The following is an 18,220-nucleotide window of genomic DNA, read 5'->3' on the forward strand; positions in this document are numbered from 1 at the left end:
CCACAAGAATTAAGTTGGTGAAGAAAAGAGAGGTACTAGCGGGGGCAGACAGCCCTGACCTCCAACAAGGCCCAGAGGTACTAATGGAGGCAGACAGCCTTGACCTCGAACAAGATACAGAAGGGGTGCTAACGGAGGCAGACAGCCTTGACCTCGAACAAGATACAGAAGGGGTGCTAACGGAGGCAGACAGCCTTGACCCCCAACAGGATGACGCAGTCAGGGCATTCCTCGAGATGGCTGAGATACAGTGCCTTAATACTTGCACTTTTTTGTCTCCTACTTACTGTCCCACGGCTGTGGAACAGACAGACATACTTAAACGGAAGGCAGAGGGGAAGACAATCTATGGAAGACAAAGGAGAACTTATGGCTGTACCTGGCCAAAACTCTGAACTTAACTGACTTTTGTCTCCGAACCACTTTATCTGCATCTAACATTTTGGAGACATGTCTGGTAGCAGTCCCCACCCCAGTAGATGTATGGATGGGGCTCCTACGTTCCCAATGGAATGACACAGACTTGGAGGGTCACGATGTTAGATATGGATATATAAATCCTTATCATGCGTGCTATAACTGTCATACATATGAGACTCTGCAAAGTAATATGATAGAAATAATCACAGGTCTTGTTACAGCAGCAGAAATATGTTATAATTTCATCTGTGATGAGACACTATTGCCTCCCTGCATACAAGCAAAAATGCAGAACAAGAGAAAGCCAAGTATTTGTGATAGAGATCTAGGTAACTGTAAAAAGATAGTATCAGGGAAAAATATGCAATGTAATATTACCAAAACAGTACCATCCCTAGATAAACATGTACCGCTACCAACAGGATGGGTATTGGCCTGTGGAAATTCTAGTTACACGTACATACCGGCCAATATTACAGAGGGACCCTGTACAATAGCTAGGTTGACATTAGCAATGTTACCACTATTCCTAGCAATGCAGACGCGACACACGAGAGACACTTCCCTACAGCTACCGGAAAATTGTGAATCTCCTCTCTAGAGCAGAATATATGGGTACCAGGGTTGGCCATATATAACCACAGGACAATATAAAAACTAGTTTGTTCTATGATAAAACATATAAAACAAGATGTTGACCAAGGTTGGTGGGACTGGCTTTTTGGCTGGATACCTGACTTTGGTCAAATAAGGTATGTTTTAGGAGTGGTACTCGTTGTGATCGCTGCAATAGTGTTTCTCTGCTGTTGTTTACAATGTGTGCCCTCCCTTTTTGCCATATGTAAAAATGTGGCCGAAAGAGGGGTACACTCAGCATTCCTCTATACTTCGGTAGAGGTAGAAGAGGTAAACCCAACCCCAACAAAACCTGAGGATTATACTCCTGAAGGGTATATGGAATATCTAAAGGCTTATAAGCAAACCAAGGGAGAACAGAGAAAGAACCATATAGATAAGATATATATATGTTCTAAAGAGAGGATTGATGGGATATAGGTAACTCCATCTTGTCTCTCTAAGCTGACCAGTACATCTGTTTCAAGATCTCCCTTCCCCCTTTGGAATGTGAGAAACTTCCTGAGCGGTTTCAAGAATACCCAAACATTCCTAAAAGTTGGAAGGTTTACCCTATAAGGTCATCAGGATTTTAAATGCATAGTAGCCCATGTGTCCATACCTAATTGGTCAAGTGCTGTTACTACTGCATCCTTTATGTTAATGCAGAGCTCATGTGTATGAATTCTATAGGTTGTGATAAATGCTAACACATGATTGGATGTAAAGAAAGTTCAACCCCTCCTATATCAACTGTTGCTCTTCTGCCATTAAACAGAGTGAATTTGAACAAGGCACATGTTTGTCATTCATTCACCCTCCTGGTACCAGAAAGACTTAATCCGAGCTTACTGCCGAGATCATTTACAGGGACACAAAGGTAAAGGGGTCCATATATATATTGCCCAACAGTAACCTTACCTCACAAAAATGTAATATACAGCAACCAAAAATCATATGTACCCTAAAAATAATCCGAACAAAACCGCCACCTTTCCCCGTAGTTTCCAAAATGGGGTCACTTTTAGGGAGTTTCTACTCCAGGGGTGCATCAGGGGGGTTGAAACAGGACACGGTGTAAATAAACCGGTCCATAAAAATCAGCCCTCCAAAAACCAAACGGCGCTCCTTTCCCTCTATGCCCCGCTGTGTGGCCATAGATTACGGCCACATATGGGGTGTTTCTGTAAACGGCAGAGTCAGGGCAATAAAGATGCAGTCTTGTTTGGCTGTTAACCCTTCCTTTGTTAGTGGAAAAAATTGGTTAAAATGGAAAATGTGGCAAAAAAATGAAATTTTCAAATTTCATCCCCATTTGCCAATAACTCTTGTGCAACACCTGAAGGGTTAACGACATTTGTAAAATCAGTTTTGAATACCTTGAGGGGTGTAGTTTCTTAGATGGGGTCACTTGTAAGGAGTTTCTACTCTAGGGGTGCATCAGGGGGGCTTCAAATGGGACATGGTGTAAATAAACCAGTCCAGCAAAATCTGCCTTCCAAAAACCATATGGTGCACCTTTCCCTCTACGCCCTACCGTGTGCCCGTACAGTAGTTTACGGCCACATATGGGGTGTTTCTGTAAACGGCAGAGTAAGGGCAATAAAGATACAGTCTTGTTTGGTTGTTAACCCTTGCTTTGTAAAAAATGGGTTACAATGGAAAATGTGGCAAAGAAATTTTATTTTCAAATTTCAGCCCCATTTGCCAATAACTCTTGTGCAACACCTAAAGGGCTAAAAAAGTTTGTAAAATAAGTTTTAAATACATTGAGGGGTGCATTTTCTAGAATGGGGTCATTTTTGGGTGGTTTCTATTATATAAGCCTCACAAAGTGACTTCAGACCTGAACTGGTCCCTAAAAATTGGGTTTTTGAAAATTTCTGAAAAATTTCAAGATTTGCTTCCAAACTTCTAAGGCTTGTAGCATCCCCAAAATATAAAATATCATTCCCCAAATGATCCAAACATGTAGTGGACATATGGGGAATGTAAAGTAATAACTATTTTTGTAGGTATTACTATGTATTATAGAAGTAGAGAAATTGAAACTTGGAAATTAGCTATTTTTTTCAAATTTTTGGTAAATATATAATTTTTTTACTTCATTTTTTTTTTAATTCATTTTACCAGTGTCATAAAGTACAATATGTGACGAAAAAACTGTCTCAGAATGGCCTGGATAAGTGAAAGCGTTTTAAAGTTATCACCACTTAAAGTGACACTTGCCAGATTTGCAAAAAATGGCCTGGTCCTTAAGGTGAAAATAGCAGTGTTTACCAACCAGGGTTTGATTTAACCTGGTTAGGGCTTCCCCAAAAGACAACATCAGCAAGATCTGTCACTTTTACAAAAGAGATGAAGCAGATGTAAGTGTTCCCTAGAATTGGATTTTTTTTTAGGGTTCCCTATTGTAGGTAATTATGGAATTACTGCATTGACACCTACCTAGATAACAAAGTACCCTCTTTTTTTTATCACATTGTTCATCATTCCATTTCCCACTCTCTTTTGATCTTCGTATGTAAATCTCTACACAATCTTGGTTTTTCTTTTTATTGTTTGGTTCTCCTTGTGCCCAATTTTCTTCATGTTTGGTGAGCGATTTGTTGGTTCCAATCCAAATCCAAATTTGATTGATTTTTCGCAACCCTATCCAATAGTGGATATCATCTTCAGGCAGGTTTTGGATTAAAAAAGAGATTTCCTCTTTGTTCTGAATTGCAACCATGTCAGTAAAATTTCTTCTACACCAATTACGGGATTCATTCCATGTTTGCACCTTGGTGCTATAATGATAAGTCCATGCAGATACTTCTACAATTTTTAAAAATCCTAAAAAAAAAATAATCAGAGATGTGTTTCAGAAATCTTTTTTTCATCATTTACATGTAAAATGTAACATACAGTTAAATGGTAAAATGACAACTTTGCATAAATCAACAGTGCAGGCAAATGTAAGCAACTTTTTGATAAATCTTATCAGATAAAATTTTCTTGTTCTGTGTTTTCTCACCCGTTACCATTATACACACAGTTTCCTAAACTAGATTCCTCTCTGTATTTTATAAGAAATCAGTCTTGCGAGCCAGGCATCGGTGAAAACACTGATGCTGACGCATTAACCCTAGCTGTGCCAGGGTCAGAACCGACCGCAGCATTTGCAGGGTGTGTGGAGGGGGGGGGGGGAGCTTCCTCCCCATCGGGTCCACGCGCTGTGATTACAAGGACACAATAGCTGTGAAAGCAGCCCGATGCCTTCTGTGTAAGTGAGACCCAGCCGCCTGGGTCTCACAGGCAAGCAGGCTGTAAGTGTATTACATGGTATTACACTGTGTAATACACTTACAACCAATGCATTGCAATACTGATGTAGAGAGGGGATCAGACCATTTTCCTTTAATTCTTGTGGAACACCTCAAGAGTTATCAAAGTTTGTAGCATCAGTTTTTAATAATTTGAGGGGCATAAAAAATGGGGTAGTTTTCATTATGCAAGCTGTCCAAAATCACTTTATAACTGAATTGGTGCTTAAAAAACGGTTTTTTGGAAATTTCCTTGATATTTCCTTTAAAAAAAAAATGCTTCTAAAATTCATAGCCTTCTAACGTCCTAATTTTTTTTAATGACATTTACAAAATGATGCCAACATAAAATAGACATATGGAAAATGTAAACTAATAACTATTTTGTGATGTATAAAAGCCATAAAAGCAGAAAAAAATCATATTTAGAAAATAGTGAATTTTTCAAAATTTATTCAATTTTTTTATTTTTTTAATAAATAAAGGTAAAACATTTTTAATAAATAAAGGTAAAACTGATCAGATGCTAAATAAAAAGGTATATTTTGTTGTATGATTCAAAGCAACGTGTTTCAGAGGGTAGAATGCCTCCTTTCTCAGGTGATTCATGTGTAATAGGACACTGACAATGACAGTATTCTCTGGTTTTTACTTTTCCTTTTTTCTCCCTTAGGCTACATTCACACGTCAGTATTTTCCTATATTCCGATTTTCGGTCCGTTTTTTGCGGATCCGTTGTTCCTGAAAATGTTTCCGTATGTCATCCGTTTTTTGCGGAAACATGTATAAAGTTCAATAATCAAATAAAGTTGTTTGGATTTCTTTGAAAAAAAATTGAAAAAAAAATAAAAAATTATGTGTTTCCAGGAACGGATTCCGCATAAAACGGATGACATACGGAATGACATCCGAATGTCTTCCGTTTTTTGCGGATCCATTGACTTTGTATTGTACCAGGATCCGAATTTTGCGGACAAGAATAGGACATGTTTTATATTTAAAAGGACATGCGGAACGGAACAACGGAAACGGACAGCACACATTGTGCTGTCCGATTTTTTCCAGGACCCATTGAAAATGAATGGGTCCAGATCTGGTCCTGATCTGTTCCGCAAAAAACGGAACAGATCAGGAAAGAAAAAACGGACGTGTGAATGGACCCTTAAGTAGGTCCTGCGCACTTAGTCAGGTCAGGGACTGTAACTCAGTTGGTGGATGCCATTTAGGACAAATTGTCCAGGTAGGTAGGGACAGTGGTGTGGGTGGAGGTCAGGTCTGCACTGTTCCCTACCTAAGGTGACAGGTACAACAGACACCCATGTCTTGTACTTCTACCTAACATGCATGCTTCAGTTAAGTAATTATTAAACTTAATCCTAGCCAATAGTGTATCATATAATAAAAGGATCTAAGCAATGACTACATCTCCAAACCTCCTTTTTTTTAGAGGATCGCTCACATATATAGCCATTGAACACTGCCACATCTAGTGAGCAGACTACTTGTTGACCTGTATTGTTTGCTGGGAACTTTCAGACACAAATATCTCACAATAATAGTTGCTAATTTATTCAGCATAAACCCTGTCTAATTGGGATATCTAATTTTAGACAGACAAGAAGTCAGTAGTGTCGATCACGAATATTCAAATTGTTATCGCGAATATAGGTACTTCGAAAATTCGTGATTTTTTTTTTCCGATTTTTTATTTTTTTCTAAGTACACATGATCCCTTCCTGCTTTTAGCTTGTGGGCCAATTTTCGAATATTCGACTAATATTCTAAAAAATATTTGCGAAATATTGCGAATTCGAATATGACCCCTGCCGCCAGTACTTAGGCTATAATCTCTGTGTCCACCAGCAATATATATATATAGGCCTATAAGGGTCCAGCCCTAAAGGCGATTTATCAGGTTTTGGAAGAAAAACTATCATGGCCTCTCTCATAGAATCAGACATTCTTTAATTTTGACCGAGATTTCTACATATGATAGTCAAGATAGAATAACCTGTTACCACCTTCTTGTAAACACAAGTCAACAATAAGGACAAAAAACCTGCTGTTACCTCTACCTTATCTTTTTGATAAATATAAACATTCCATTGAGAGGCGTATTGGATCCATATGTTGGATACATTACAACCGAGAGGTTTAAGGCTACTTTCACACTAGCGTTCGGGGCTCCGCTTGTGAGTTCCGTTTGAAGGCTCTCACAAGCGGCCCCAAACGCATCCGTACGGCCCTAATGCATTCTGAGTGGATGCGGATCCGCTCAGAATGCCTCAGTCTGGCACCGTTTGGCCTCCGCTCCGCTCAGCAGGCGGACACCCGAACGCTGCTTGCAGCGTTCGGGTGTCCGCCTGGCCGTGTGGAGGCAAACGGATCCGTCCACACTTACAATGTAAGTCAATGGGGACGGATCCGTTTGAAGTTGACACAATATGGCTCAATTTCAAACTGATCCGTCCCCCATTGACTTTCAATGTAAAGTTTGGACGGATCCGTCTGAGCAACTTTCACACTTTCACGGACCCTACCATCTGCATTACAGGAGCGGATCCATCTGTGCAGACACCAGACGGATTCGCTCTGAACGCAAGTGTGAAAGTAGCCTAAACAAGGAGTATGAGATCTCTAAATATGTGTATCTATAAAATTATCATTTTATTTTTATTCATTTTATCTGCAGACCTTATCCTCACACTGAAATATTATCACTGGAAGATTAGACTGTATCCTTTGACTACACATAATTACAAGTTATATTTGTATCATGTATTGTGTTTATATCATTTGTTTGTGTTTTGTTTGATTACCGCCAGAAATGGGAATCTGACATCTAATGTGTGACTCACTGCTTCACCTATATATACCACATGTATACCTGACTTTTTACCTGTTGACAAACGTATATTAGCCAAAACAAGTCCTTGTACACTCTATACAATATGTGGAGTTAATTAAAAGCATAACCAAAAAGTAAGATAAGACTGCTGGGATTTCTTTCTTTACACACAGAAAACTGTTGAGGCTGCACCACACTACTCGACATTCCTCTAAACCTGGGACACGATCAGCCCTGGAGAGCAGCAAGCTGCAATATCACAATCTGAGAAATCTGACTATGATGATGATTTTGTGTTGGACAGGACCCAGTGGTGGATCCAGAGCCTGGTCTCGGGAGGGGCACTTCCAGATTGTTTTGTGGCGGCGGACAGAAAATAATGTGTTGCTTATAGAACAGACTATTTTATTTAACCTATCGTACAGCTCTAACCTTATTTAAAAGGAGAGGAGGACGGTATATACTGTACGTGGCAGTGGAGAGGTGAGGTGGACAGTACATACTGAATGAGGCAGTGGAGAGGTGAGGTGGACAGTATATACTGTATGAGGCAGTGGAGAGGTGAGGTGGACAGTATATACTGAATGAGGCAGTGGAGATGAAGTGGATAGTATATACTGTATGAGGCAGTGGAGAGGTGAAGTGGACAGTATATACTGTATGAGGCAGTGGAGAGGTGAGGTGGACAGTATATACTGAATGCTCAAAAAGCCTTCACTTGACCCATCTTCCTTGTCCAGTTATCGCCCCATATCACTTCTTCCGTATGCCTCAAAGCTACTTGAACAGCACGTCCATTCAGAACTGTCCTCCCACCTCTTCTCCTGCTCCCTCTTTGATCGCCTACAATCCAGCTTCTGAACCCACCACTCGACCGAGACTGCCCTTACCAAAGTCACCAATGACCTACTGACAGCCAAAACCAAGAAACAATACTCTGTCCTCCTTCTCCTTGACCTGTCCTCTGCCTTCGACACGGTTGACCACTCCCTTCTGTTGCAAACTCTCTCATCTCTTGGCATCACTGACCTGGCTCTCTCCTGGATCACATCATACCTCTACTTTCCCGATACATCCCCACAAGCACTCTCCGATCCTCACAAGACCTCCTTCTCTCCTCTCCTCTTATCGCCTCTTCCCACAATCGACTCCAAGATTTCTCCCGTGCATCCCCCATACTCTGGAACTCGCTACCCCAACATATCAGACTCTCACCTACAGTGGAATGCTTCAAAAGAAACCTGAAAACCCACCTCTTCAGACAAGCCTACAACCAATGACCCTGCTGCCTCTATACCGCCATGACCAACTTAACCCACACCTACTGTGTCCTTCTCCCATACCATGTCGATTGTAAGCCCTCACGGGCAGGGCCCTCTTTCCTTCTGTACCAGTTTGTAACTCATCTTGTTTATGCTTAGTGCAATTGTCTGTTATGTACAGTCATGTGAAAAAATTAGGACACCCTTTGAAAGCATGTGGTTTTTTGTAACATTTTTAATAAAAGGTTATTTCATCTCCGTTTCAACAATACAGAGAGATTAAAGTAATCCAACTAAACAAAGAAAACTGAAGAAAAGTCTTTTCAAGATCTTCTGTAAATGTCATTCTACAAAAATGCCTATTCTAACTGAGGAAAAAGATAGGACACCCTTGCCCCTAATAGCGAGTGTTACCTCCTTTGGCTGAAATAACTGCAGTGAGACGGTTCTTGTAGCCATCTACCAGTCTTCGACATCGGTCTGAGGAAATTTTACCCCACTCCTCAATGCAGAACTTTTTCAGCTGTGAGATGTTTGAGGGGTTTCTTGCACGTACAGCCCTTTTCAAGTCACCCCACAGCATCTCAATGGGATTCAAATCTGGACTTTGACTTGGCCATTCCAGGACTCTCCATTTCTTCTTTTTCAGCCAATCTTTTGTTGATTTACTAGTATGTTTTGGGTCATTGTCATGTTGCATGGTCCAGTTCCGCTTCAGCTTTAATTTTCTAACTGATGGTCTCACATGTTCTTCAAGCACCTTCTGATACACAGTAGAATTCATCGTGGATTCTATGATGGTGAGCTGACCAGGTCCTGCTGCAGCAAAGCAGCCCCAAACCATGACACTTCCACCTCCATGCTTCACAGTTGGTATGAGGTTCTTTTCTTGGAATGCTGTGTTTGGTTTACGCCAAACATGTCCTCTGCTGTTGTGTCCAAATAATTCAATTTTGGACTCATCTGTCCAAAGAACATTATTCCAGAAGTCCTGGTCTTTGTCAACTTTATCTCTGGCAAATGTCAGTCTGGCCTTGATGTTTCTCTTGGAAAGCAAAAGGTTTCCTCCTTGCACACCTCCCATGCAAGTTAAACTTGTACAGTCTCTTTCTGATTGTAGAGGCATGTACTTCTACATCAACAGTAGCCAGAGCCTGCTGTAGTTCTCGAGATGACACTTTAGGGTTTTTGGAGACCTCTTTTAGCATCTTGCGGTCTGCTCTTGGGGTGAACTTGCTGGGGCGACCAGTCCTGGGCATGTTGGCAGTTGTTTTGAAAGCCCTCCACTTGTAGACTATCTTCCGGACAGTGGAATGGCTGATTTCAAAATCTTTTGAGATCTTTTTAAATCCCTTCCCAGACTCATAGGCTGCTACAATCTTTTTTCTGAAGTCCTCTGACAGCTCTTTTGCTCTCACCATGGTGCTCACTCTCACTTCAACAGTCAGGAGCACACCAAACTAAATGTCTGAGGTTTAAATAGGGCAAGCCTCATTCAACATGCAGAGTAACGATCTACTAATTATGTGCACCTGGTGTGATATACCTGTGTGAGATCTGAGCCAATTTAAGAGGAAATACATGTGAGGGTGTCCTATCTTTTTCCTCAGTTAGAATAGGCATTTTTGTAGAATGACATTTACAGAAGATCTTGAAAAGACTTTTCTTCAGTTTTCTTTGTTTAGTTGGATTACTTTAATCTCTCTGTATTGTTGAAACGGAGATGAAATAACCTTTTATTAAAAATGTTACAAAAAACCACATGCTTTCAAAGGGTGTCCTAATTTTTTCACATGACTGTATGTGCACCGCTTATCATATGTACAGCGCTATGGAATGAATGGCGCTTAAATAATAAATAATAATAATAATAATGAGGCAGTGGAGATGAGGTGCATCCTCAAAAAGCCTTCACTTGACCCATCTTCCTTGTCCAGTTATCGCCCCATATCACTTCTTCCGTATGCCTCAAAGCTACTTGAACAGCATGTCCATTCAGAACTGTCCTCCCACCTCTCCTCCTTCTCCCTCTTTGATCGCCTACAATCCGGCTTCCGAACCCACCACTCGACCGAGACTGCCCTTGCCAAAGTCACCAATGACCTACTGACAGCCAAAACCAAGAAACAATACTCTGTCCTCCTTCTCCTTGACCTGTCCTCTGCCTTCTACGCGGTTGACCACTCCCTTCTGTTGCAAACTCTCTCATCTCTTGGCATCACTGACCTGGCTCTCTCCTGGATCACATCATACCTCACAGACCGGACGTTTAGCGTCTCCCACTCCCGCACCACCTCCTCGTCTCATGCCCTCTCTGTTGGTGTCCCGCAAGGCTCTGTCCTAGGACCCCTGCTCTTCTCAATCTACACTTTTGGCCTGGGACAGCTCATAGAGTCCCATGGCTTTCAGTATCACTCCTATGCTGATGACACACAAATCTACCTCTCTGATCCAGACATCACCACCTTACTATCAAGAATCCCACAATGTCTATCTTCTGTATCATCCTTCTTCGCCTCTCGCTTTCTTAAACTTAACATGGATAAGACAGAATTCATAATCTTTCCCCCATCTTGTTCAACCCCCCCCAACAGACCTATCTATCACAATCAATGGCTGCACATTATCCCCAGTCAACAAAGCCCGCTGCCTTGGAGTGACCTTAGATTCTGCCCTTTCCTTCCGACCGCACATCCAAGTCCTTTCCACCACCTGCCGCCTCCAACTCAAAAACATCTCCCACATCCGTGCTTTCCTTAACTTCGAATCTGCGAAAATGCTCTTACATGCCCTCATTATCTCCCGCCTAGACTACTGCAACATTCTCCTCTGTGGCCTTCCATCTAGCACCCTTGCACCCCTCCAATCTATCCTCAACTCTGCTGCCCGACTAATCCACCTCTCACCCTATTACTCCTCTGCCTCTCCCCTCTGCCAATCCCTTCACTGGCTCGCCATTGCCCAACGAATCCACTTCAAAGTACTGACAAACGCATACAAGGCCGTCCATAACCTGTCCCCTCCCTACATCTCTGAGCTACTTTCCTGATACATCCCCACACGCACTCTCCGATCCTCACAAGACCTCCTTCTCTCCTCTCCTCTTATTGCCTCTTCCCACAATCGACTCCAAGATTTCTCCCGTGCATCCCCCATACTCTGGAACTCCCTACCCCAACATATCAGACTCTCACCTACAGTGGAATGCTTCAAAAGAAACCTGAAAACCCACCTCTTCAGACAAGCCTACAACCAATGACCCTGCTGCCTCTATACCGCCATGACCAACTTAACCCACACCTACTGTGTCCTTCTCCCATACCATGTCAATTGTAAGGCCTCACGGGCAGGGCCCTCTTTCCTTCTGTACCAGTTTGTAACTCATCTTGTTTATGCTTAGTGCAATTGTCTGTTATGTATGTGCACCGCTTATCATATGTACAGCGCTATGGAATGAATGGCGCTTAAATAATAAATAATAATAAGAGGCAGTGGAGATGAGGTGGATAGTATATACTGTATGAGGCAGTGGAGAGGTGAGGTGGATAGTATATACTGTATGAGGCAGTGGAGAGGTGAGGTGGACAGTATATACTGAATGAGCCAGTGGAGAGGTGAGGTGGATAGTATATACTGTATGAGGTAGTGGAGAGGTGAGGTGAACAGTATATACTGAATGAGGCAGTGGAGAGGTGAGGTGGATAGTATATACTGTTTGAGGCAGTGGAGAGGTGAGGTGGACAGTATATACTGAATGAGGCAGTGGAGAGGTGAGGTGGATAGTATATACTGTATGAGGCAGTGGAGAGGTGAGGTGAATAGTATATACTGTATGAGGCAGTTGAGAGGTGAGGTGGACAGTATATACTGAATGAGGCAGTGGAGAGGTGAGGTGGACAGTATATATTGAATGAGGCAGTGGAGAGGTGAGGTGGATAGTATACACTGTATGAGGCAGTGGAGAGGTGAGGTGGATAGTATATACTGAATGAGGCAGTGGAGAGGTGAGGTGGATAGTATATACTGTATGAGGACAAGTGCAGAAGGTGCTGGCAATGTCCAGTAGACTGTGTGCAATTCCAATGTTCTTATCTGGCTAAGAAGGCTCTCCTAGACTTGCAACAACCGAATGGCCTGCTTTTGTACCACTTAATCTGCAATGACAAGAAAAACGCATCTGTAAGAACAGCATCAGGGATTACATCATGCACCACACCACATCTGGGAGCATGGGTTATTTTAAACCCAGTCAGTGGCAGCTTAAGGTTGCCCTCCCGGACAAAATTTCCGGGGGTAGTGACAATTTCATTTGGTTCATCTGACTCCTTTTTCAAGTCTGTGGGGCTGCAGAGGGAGTACCGCGATCACGGTCGTACGCTGCCGGCACATGGGGCGTCTGTATCGGTCCAGTGTAGCTTCACTACTATTGCTGGCACCTGCCTAAGGAGATGGCCTTCATTGTGGTTAGGCACAATATTGGTGCAACCCAAACAGGTGAGTTTAATTAAACCCGCCATTCTCTGGAGGACACTGTTTATCTGACATACTCACCCTATGAGCGCCTTTCTCTCCCTGTGGCCACTTTGGGAGCATGGGCTGCACATGCGCAGCGCGCTCCAATTCACTTCTATGGGAGAGGCGGGGATTAGTGCTTGGTGGTGGACGGACCCCTGGAAATCTGGGGCCCTCCAGCCACAGCGTTCCCTGCTCTGTTCTCGATATAGGTGCGGGTCCCTAGCGATATGGCTCCATTGTCTAAGATGGGAATACCCCTTTAAGCTTCAGGTACCTTCTTGGAATTTGGAACCAAGATTTATTGGTCCATAGAGGATCACTACCATTGTTAACCCTGTAGCCTTCTGTCTTGAACTTCCTCAGGCTTTGAAAATTCATAACGTATTTCATAAGTCATTGATGAAGAAATGTGTTGAACCTGTTGAGCCGCCCTCCTTGCCTCCCGCTCCTGTCATGGTGGATGGTAATTTAGAATTTCAGATAAACAGGATTGTGGACTCCCAAATTCTCTGTAGATCCCTCCAGTATCTCGTACACTGGAAAGGGTATGGACCAGAGGAGAGGATGTGGGTTCCAGCTGCCAATGTTAATGCTAATCGTCTTGTGAAGGCCTTTCACAGAGCTCATCCTGATAAAGTCGTTCCTGGTTGCCCTAGAGGACACCCGTAGAAGGGGTAGTACTGTCACGGTCCCTACTGTGACAGATGTCAGAAGATCAAGGAGACTGGCGGAGCATGGAGGAATCTAACAGCCTCTTTGATAACTCTTGATTCAGTGTTGTTGATGACCACATCCCTTGTTTCAGGTGTAGCTTAGTAGTCATTACTTCTACCCTATTTAGTCTTACCCCCACCCTTCTGACTGTGTGGTAAGATAGTTTCATTTGGTTTCGGAAGAGCTGGTGTGTGGTTCTCTCTTAAGTTCCTGCTCTTGCATCTCACTACAGCAGTTAAGTGTAGCATTTGTTTGTGTTTTGTTTTACCTTCCTTATCGGTTGTTACTAGTCCTCAGGGGGACGCTTGCTTTTTTTTCATCTGGGAAGGAACGGGTTGTCTCAGCCCTGCCAATAACCATAGGGCTCTTTAGGGTCTTCAGGATCACAGGTTCCAGGGTATGGGCATTTCTACCTTCAAGGGGTGCCCATACGGTTAGGAGTCAGGGCCAGGAGTAGGGTTCTCTAGGAGGTGACCTTTTCCTTTCCCTAGCGTTGAGGATTAGTGGCTTTTCCTTTCCCTCCTTATTTTTATATAAAGTGCAAGTGCTGCACAAAATTACAAGGAAGATGCACTCCGATACACCCTTAGTTACACAGAAAGGAGGGCATCATACACACTCTTTAAAAATTATAATTGATGACCTGCTGGTGACCCTCAAAAACAATAGGAGCAAGTGCCTGCTGATCTGACCATATAAAACATTATGGGCGGTTGCCTGCTGCCGCTTTTGTGACTTAACATGGGGTCGATAGCACGTCCCCGTGATGGCGACGATCCTTTCGGATGTCTGGCCTATCAACTTTTGATGTAATTGTCAGCTCAAAACCATTGTAAACTACGGGTAATGGGGAATCAGTGTTTGATTCCACACACAGCAGTACCACATACAGGGTCGAATTTAGTATAGCGGTGCATTCAGGACTTTGTAGTGTCACCCAGCTCAGCAACACCAAAAGACCCGGAAGACCGCGGAAAACAACTGTGGAGGATGACCAAATAATTATTTCCCTGATGAAGAAAACACCCTTCACAAACAGTTGGCCAGATCAAGAACATTCTCCAGGAGGTAGGTGTATGTGAGTCAAAGTCAACAATCAAGAGAAGACTTCACCAGAGTGAATACACAGGGTTCACCACAAGATGTAAACCATTGGTGAGCCTCAAAAACAGGAAGGCCAGATTAGAGTTTGCCAAACGATATCTAAAAAAGCCTTCACAGTTCTGGAACAACATCCTATGGACAGATGAGACCAAGATCAACTTGTACCAGAGTGATAGGACAAGAAGAGTATGGAGAAGGAAAGGAACTGCTCATGATTCTAAGCATGCCACCTCATCAGTGAAGCATGGTGGTGGTAGTGTCATGGCATGTATGGCTGCCAATGGAACTGGGTCTCTTGTATTTATTGATGATATGACTGCTGACAAAAGCAGCAGGATGAATTCTGAAGTGTTTCGGACAATATTATCTGCTCATATTAGCCAAATGCTTCAGAACTCATTGGACGGTACTTCACAGTGCAGATGGACAATGACCCAAAGCATACTGCAAAAGCAATCAAAGAGTTTTTTTAGGGAAAGTAGTTGAATGTTATGCAATGGCCAAGTCAATCACCTGACCTGAATCCGATTGAGCATGCATTTCACTTGCTGAAGACAAAACTGAAGGGAAAATGCCCAAGAACAAGCAGGAACTGAAGACAGTTGCAGTAGAGGTCTGGAAGAACATCACCAGGGATGAAACCCAGCGTGTGGTGATGTCTATGCGCTCCAGACTTCAGGCTGCAATTGACTGCAAAAAATTTGCAACCAAGTATTAAAAAGTGAAATTTTGATTTATGATTATTATTCTGTCCCATTACTTTTGGTCCCTTAACAAGTGGGAGGCACATATGGAAACTGTTGTAATTTCTACACCGTTCACCTGATTTGGATATAAATACCCTCAAATTAAAGCTGACAGTCTGTAGTTAAAGAACATCTTGTTCGCTTCATTTCAAATCCATTGTGGTGGTGTATAGCAGTGTTTCCCAACCAGTGTGCTTCCAGCTGTTGCAAAACTACAACTCCCAGCATGCCCGCACAGCCAAATGCTGTCAAAGCATGCTGGGAGTTGTAGTTTTGCAACAGCTGGAGGCACACTGGTTGGGGCCAAAAATGTTAGAATTTTGTTGATGTCCCAATATTTATGGACCCGACTGTATATAGCAAGAGCAAAGTAGAAAGTGCTTATAAATATATATACAAACTGATTTAGACACCACTGCAGACAAGAGATCACCCTAAGTTCACGAATGCAGCAGCAACTTTCAGCCTGTGGTAGTTTATATTCTTGGAAGCAGGGCCGTCTTTAATATTGGTTGGACCCTGGGCAAGAATTTACTTGGGCCCCCTGGATCCCTCCCTCAACATCCCCCCCCCCCGCACTTTGCTGTACTTGCTATACAGCAGCACTTACCTGTCACGTCCAGGGCCTCCAGGTGATGTCTCCTCTCTGTCATAATCTTCTCTTTTATCATCTTCTCCACTCGGTCTGGACACTTCTCTCAGCCGCCTCGTCTCTGACACACAGACATCTTAGCTTCCTCACATTCTATCATTATCCCCCAACTGGAGTCCCCACAGTGTTATCCTGCTGCTTGCTGTGCCCCCCCCCCCCCCAGGGGTCTAGCTATAGGGGGTGCAGAGGTAGCAGTCGCTACCGGGCCCAGGAGCCTGAAGGGGCCCAAAGACACTTGTGCTGCATAAGAAGACACACAAAGCACTGAGGGAAGGGGGGTCCAAGCTGAACTCTTGCACCGGAGCCCATGAGCCTTTAGTTACGCACCTCCCCCCCCCAAATCCCCCAACTACTATCCTGATGAAACATTTCTGCCCCCCATAGTAATCGTGCTCCTCATAGTCCCACCAATAGTAATTCCCTTCTAGAATGCCCTCATTAGTAACACTGCCCCAACCGTGATAATGCTCCTCAACAATGCCCCCATTATTAGAAGAGCCCTCCCATATTAATAATACCCTCACAGAGTCCCTAGTAGAAATAAGGCCCCCTATTGTTCCCCCAGTGGTAATAAAGCTCCCTACAGACCCCTCAGTAGTAATAAGGCCCCAATAGTGTGCTTAGTAGAAATAAGGCGGATCTATAAGACCCTCCTATAGAGCCCCCAGTAGTTCTAAGACCGCCTATAATGTCCCCTGGATCTGCAGTGCCCCCTGCAGTTATACTTCCCCCTCCACCATACAGTCCCATGTAAATAACATCACCTCCTCCCCAGCCGCCTCCAACGCACAATCCCATGTAAACATCACCTCCTAAAGCTACTTTCACACTTGCGTTCGTGCGGATCTGTCCTGTACTTGTACAGGACGGATCCGCACCGATAATACAAACGAATGCATCCGTTCAGGACCGATCCGTTTGTATTAGATTTGAATTTCTAAGGCTACTTTCACACTTGCGTTCAGAGCGGATCCGTCTGGTGTCTGCACAGATGGATCCGCTCCTATAATGCAGATGATGGTAGCCGTTCAGAATGGATCCGTCTGCATTATAGTTTAGAAAAAATTCTAAGTGTGAAATTTGCTCAGACGGATCCGTCCAGACTTTACATTGAATACATTGAAAGTCAATGGGGGACGGATCCGTTTGAAAATTGAGCCATATTGTGTCAACTTCAAACGGATCCGTCCCCATTGACTTACATTGTAAGTCTGGACGGATCCGTTTGCCTCCGCACGGCCAGGCGGACACCCGAACGCTGCAAGCAGTGTTCGGGTGTCCACCTGCTGAGCGGAGCAGAGGACAGACGGTGCCAGACTGATGCATTCGGAGCGGATCCGCATCCACTCAGAATGCATTAGGGCTGGACGGATGCGTTCGGGGCCGCTTGTGAGAGCCTTCAAACTGAACTTACAAACGGAGCGCCGAACGCTAGTGTGAAAGTAGCCTAAGTCCCAATACGGATCAATACGGATCCTGACTTACATTGAAAGTCAATGGGGGACGGATCCGTTTACAATTGCACCATTTTGTGTCAATGCAAAGGGATCCGTCCCTATTTACTTACATTGTAAGTCAGGACGGATCGGTTTGGCTCCGCAAGGCCACACGGACACAAAAACGCTGCTTGCAGCATTTTGGGGTCCGCCTCCAAAATGGAACGGAGAGCCGTACGGAGCTGAACGAATGCATTCTGAATGGATCCGCATCCATTCAGAATGCATTGGGGTTAAACTGATGCATTTGGGGCTGCTTGTGAGAGCCTTGAAATGGATCTCACAAGCGGATCCCCAAACGCAAGTGTGAACGTAGCCTAAACATTAAGTCCCATGGACATAAACATCATTCCCCCCACCATCCACTTTCAACATACAGTCCCATGTAAATAACATCACTCCCTCCCCCAGCCACCTCAAGCACACAGTTCTATGTCAATAACATCCCTCCCTTCAGCCCTAAAATACATCCCAGTTAAATAACTACAACTCCCAGCATTGCTCTGCCTCTCCCTTCACTTACCTCACCAGTCCTGATATACA

General features: G+C 43.6%; 1 protein-coding gene across 1 annotated transcript in view; it reads right to left on the minus strand.

Moving 5' to 3' along the window:
* LOC122944185 (L-selectin-like) overlaps window positions 1-18,220 on the minus strand; it is a 760,442-nt gene that overhangs the window by 459,452 nt on the left and 282,770 nt on the right. The window contains exon 3 of the mRNA XM_044302412.1: window positions 3,484-3,870. Within this exon, the coding sequence (XP_044158347.1) occupies window positions 3,484-3,870 (387 nt within the window). The remainder of the gene's footprint in view (window positions 1-3,483; window positions 3,871-18,220) is intronic.

The sequence above is a fragment of the Bufo gargarizans genome, chromosome 7, assembly GCF_014858855.1.
Source record: "Bufo gargarizans isolate SCDJY-AF-19 chromosome 7, ASM1485885v1, whole genome shotgun sequence".
NCBI classification, from domain to species: Eukaryota; Metazoa; Chordata; class Amphibia; order Anura; family Bufonidae; genus Bufo; species Bufo gargarizans.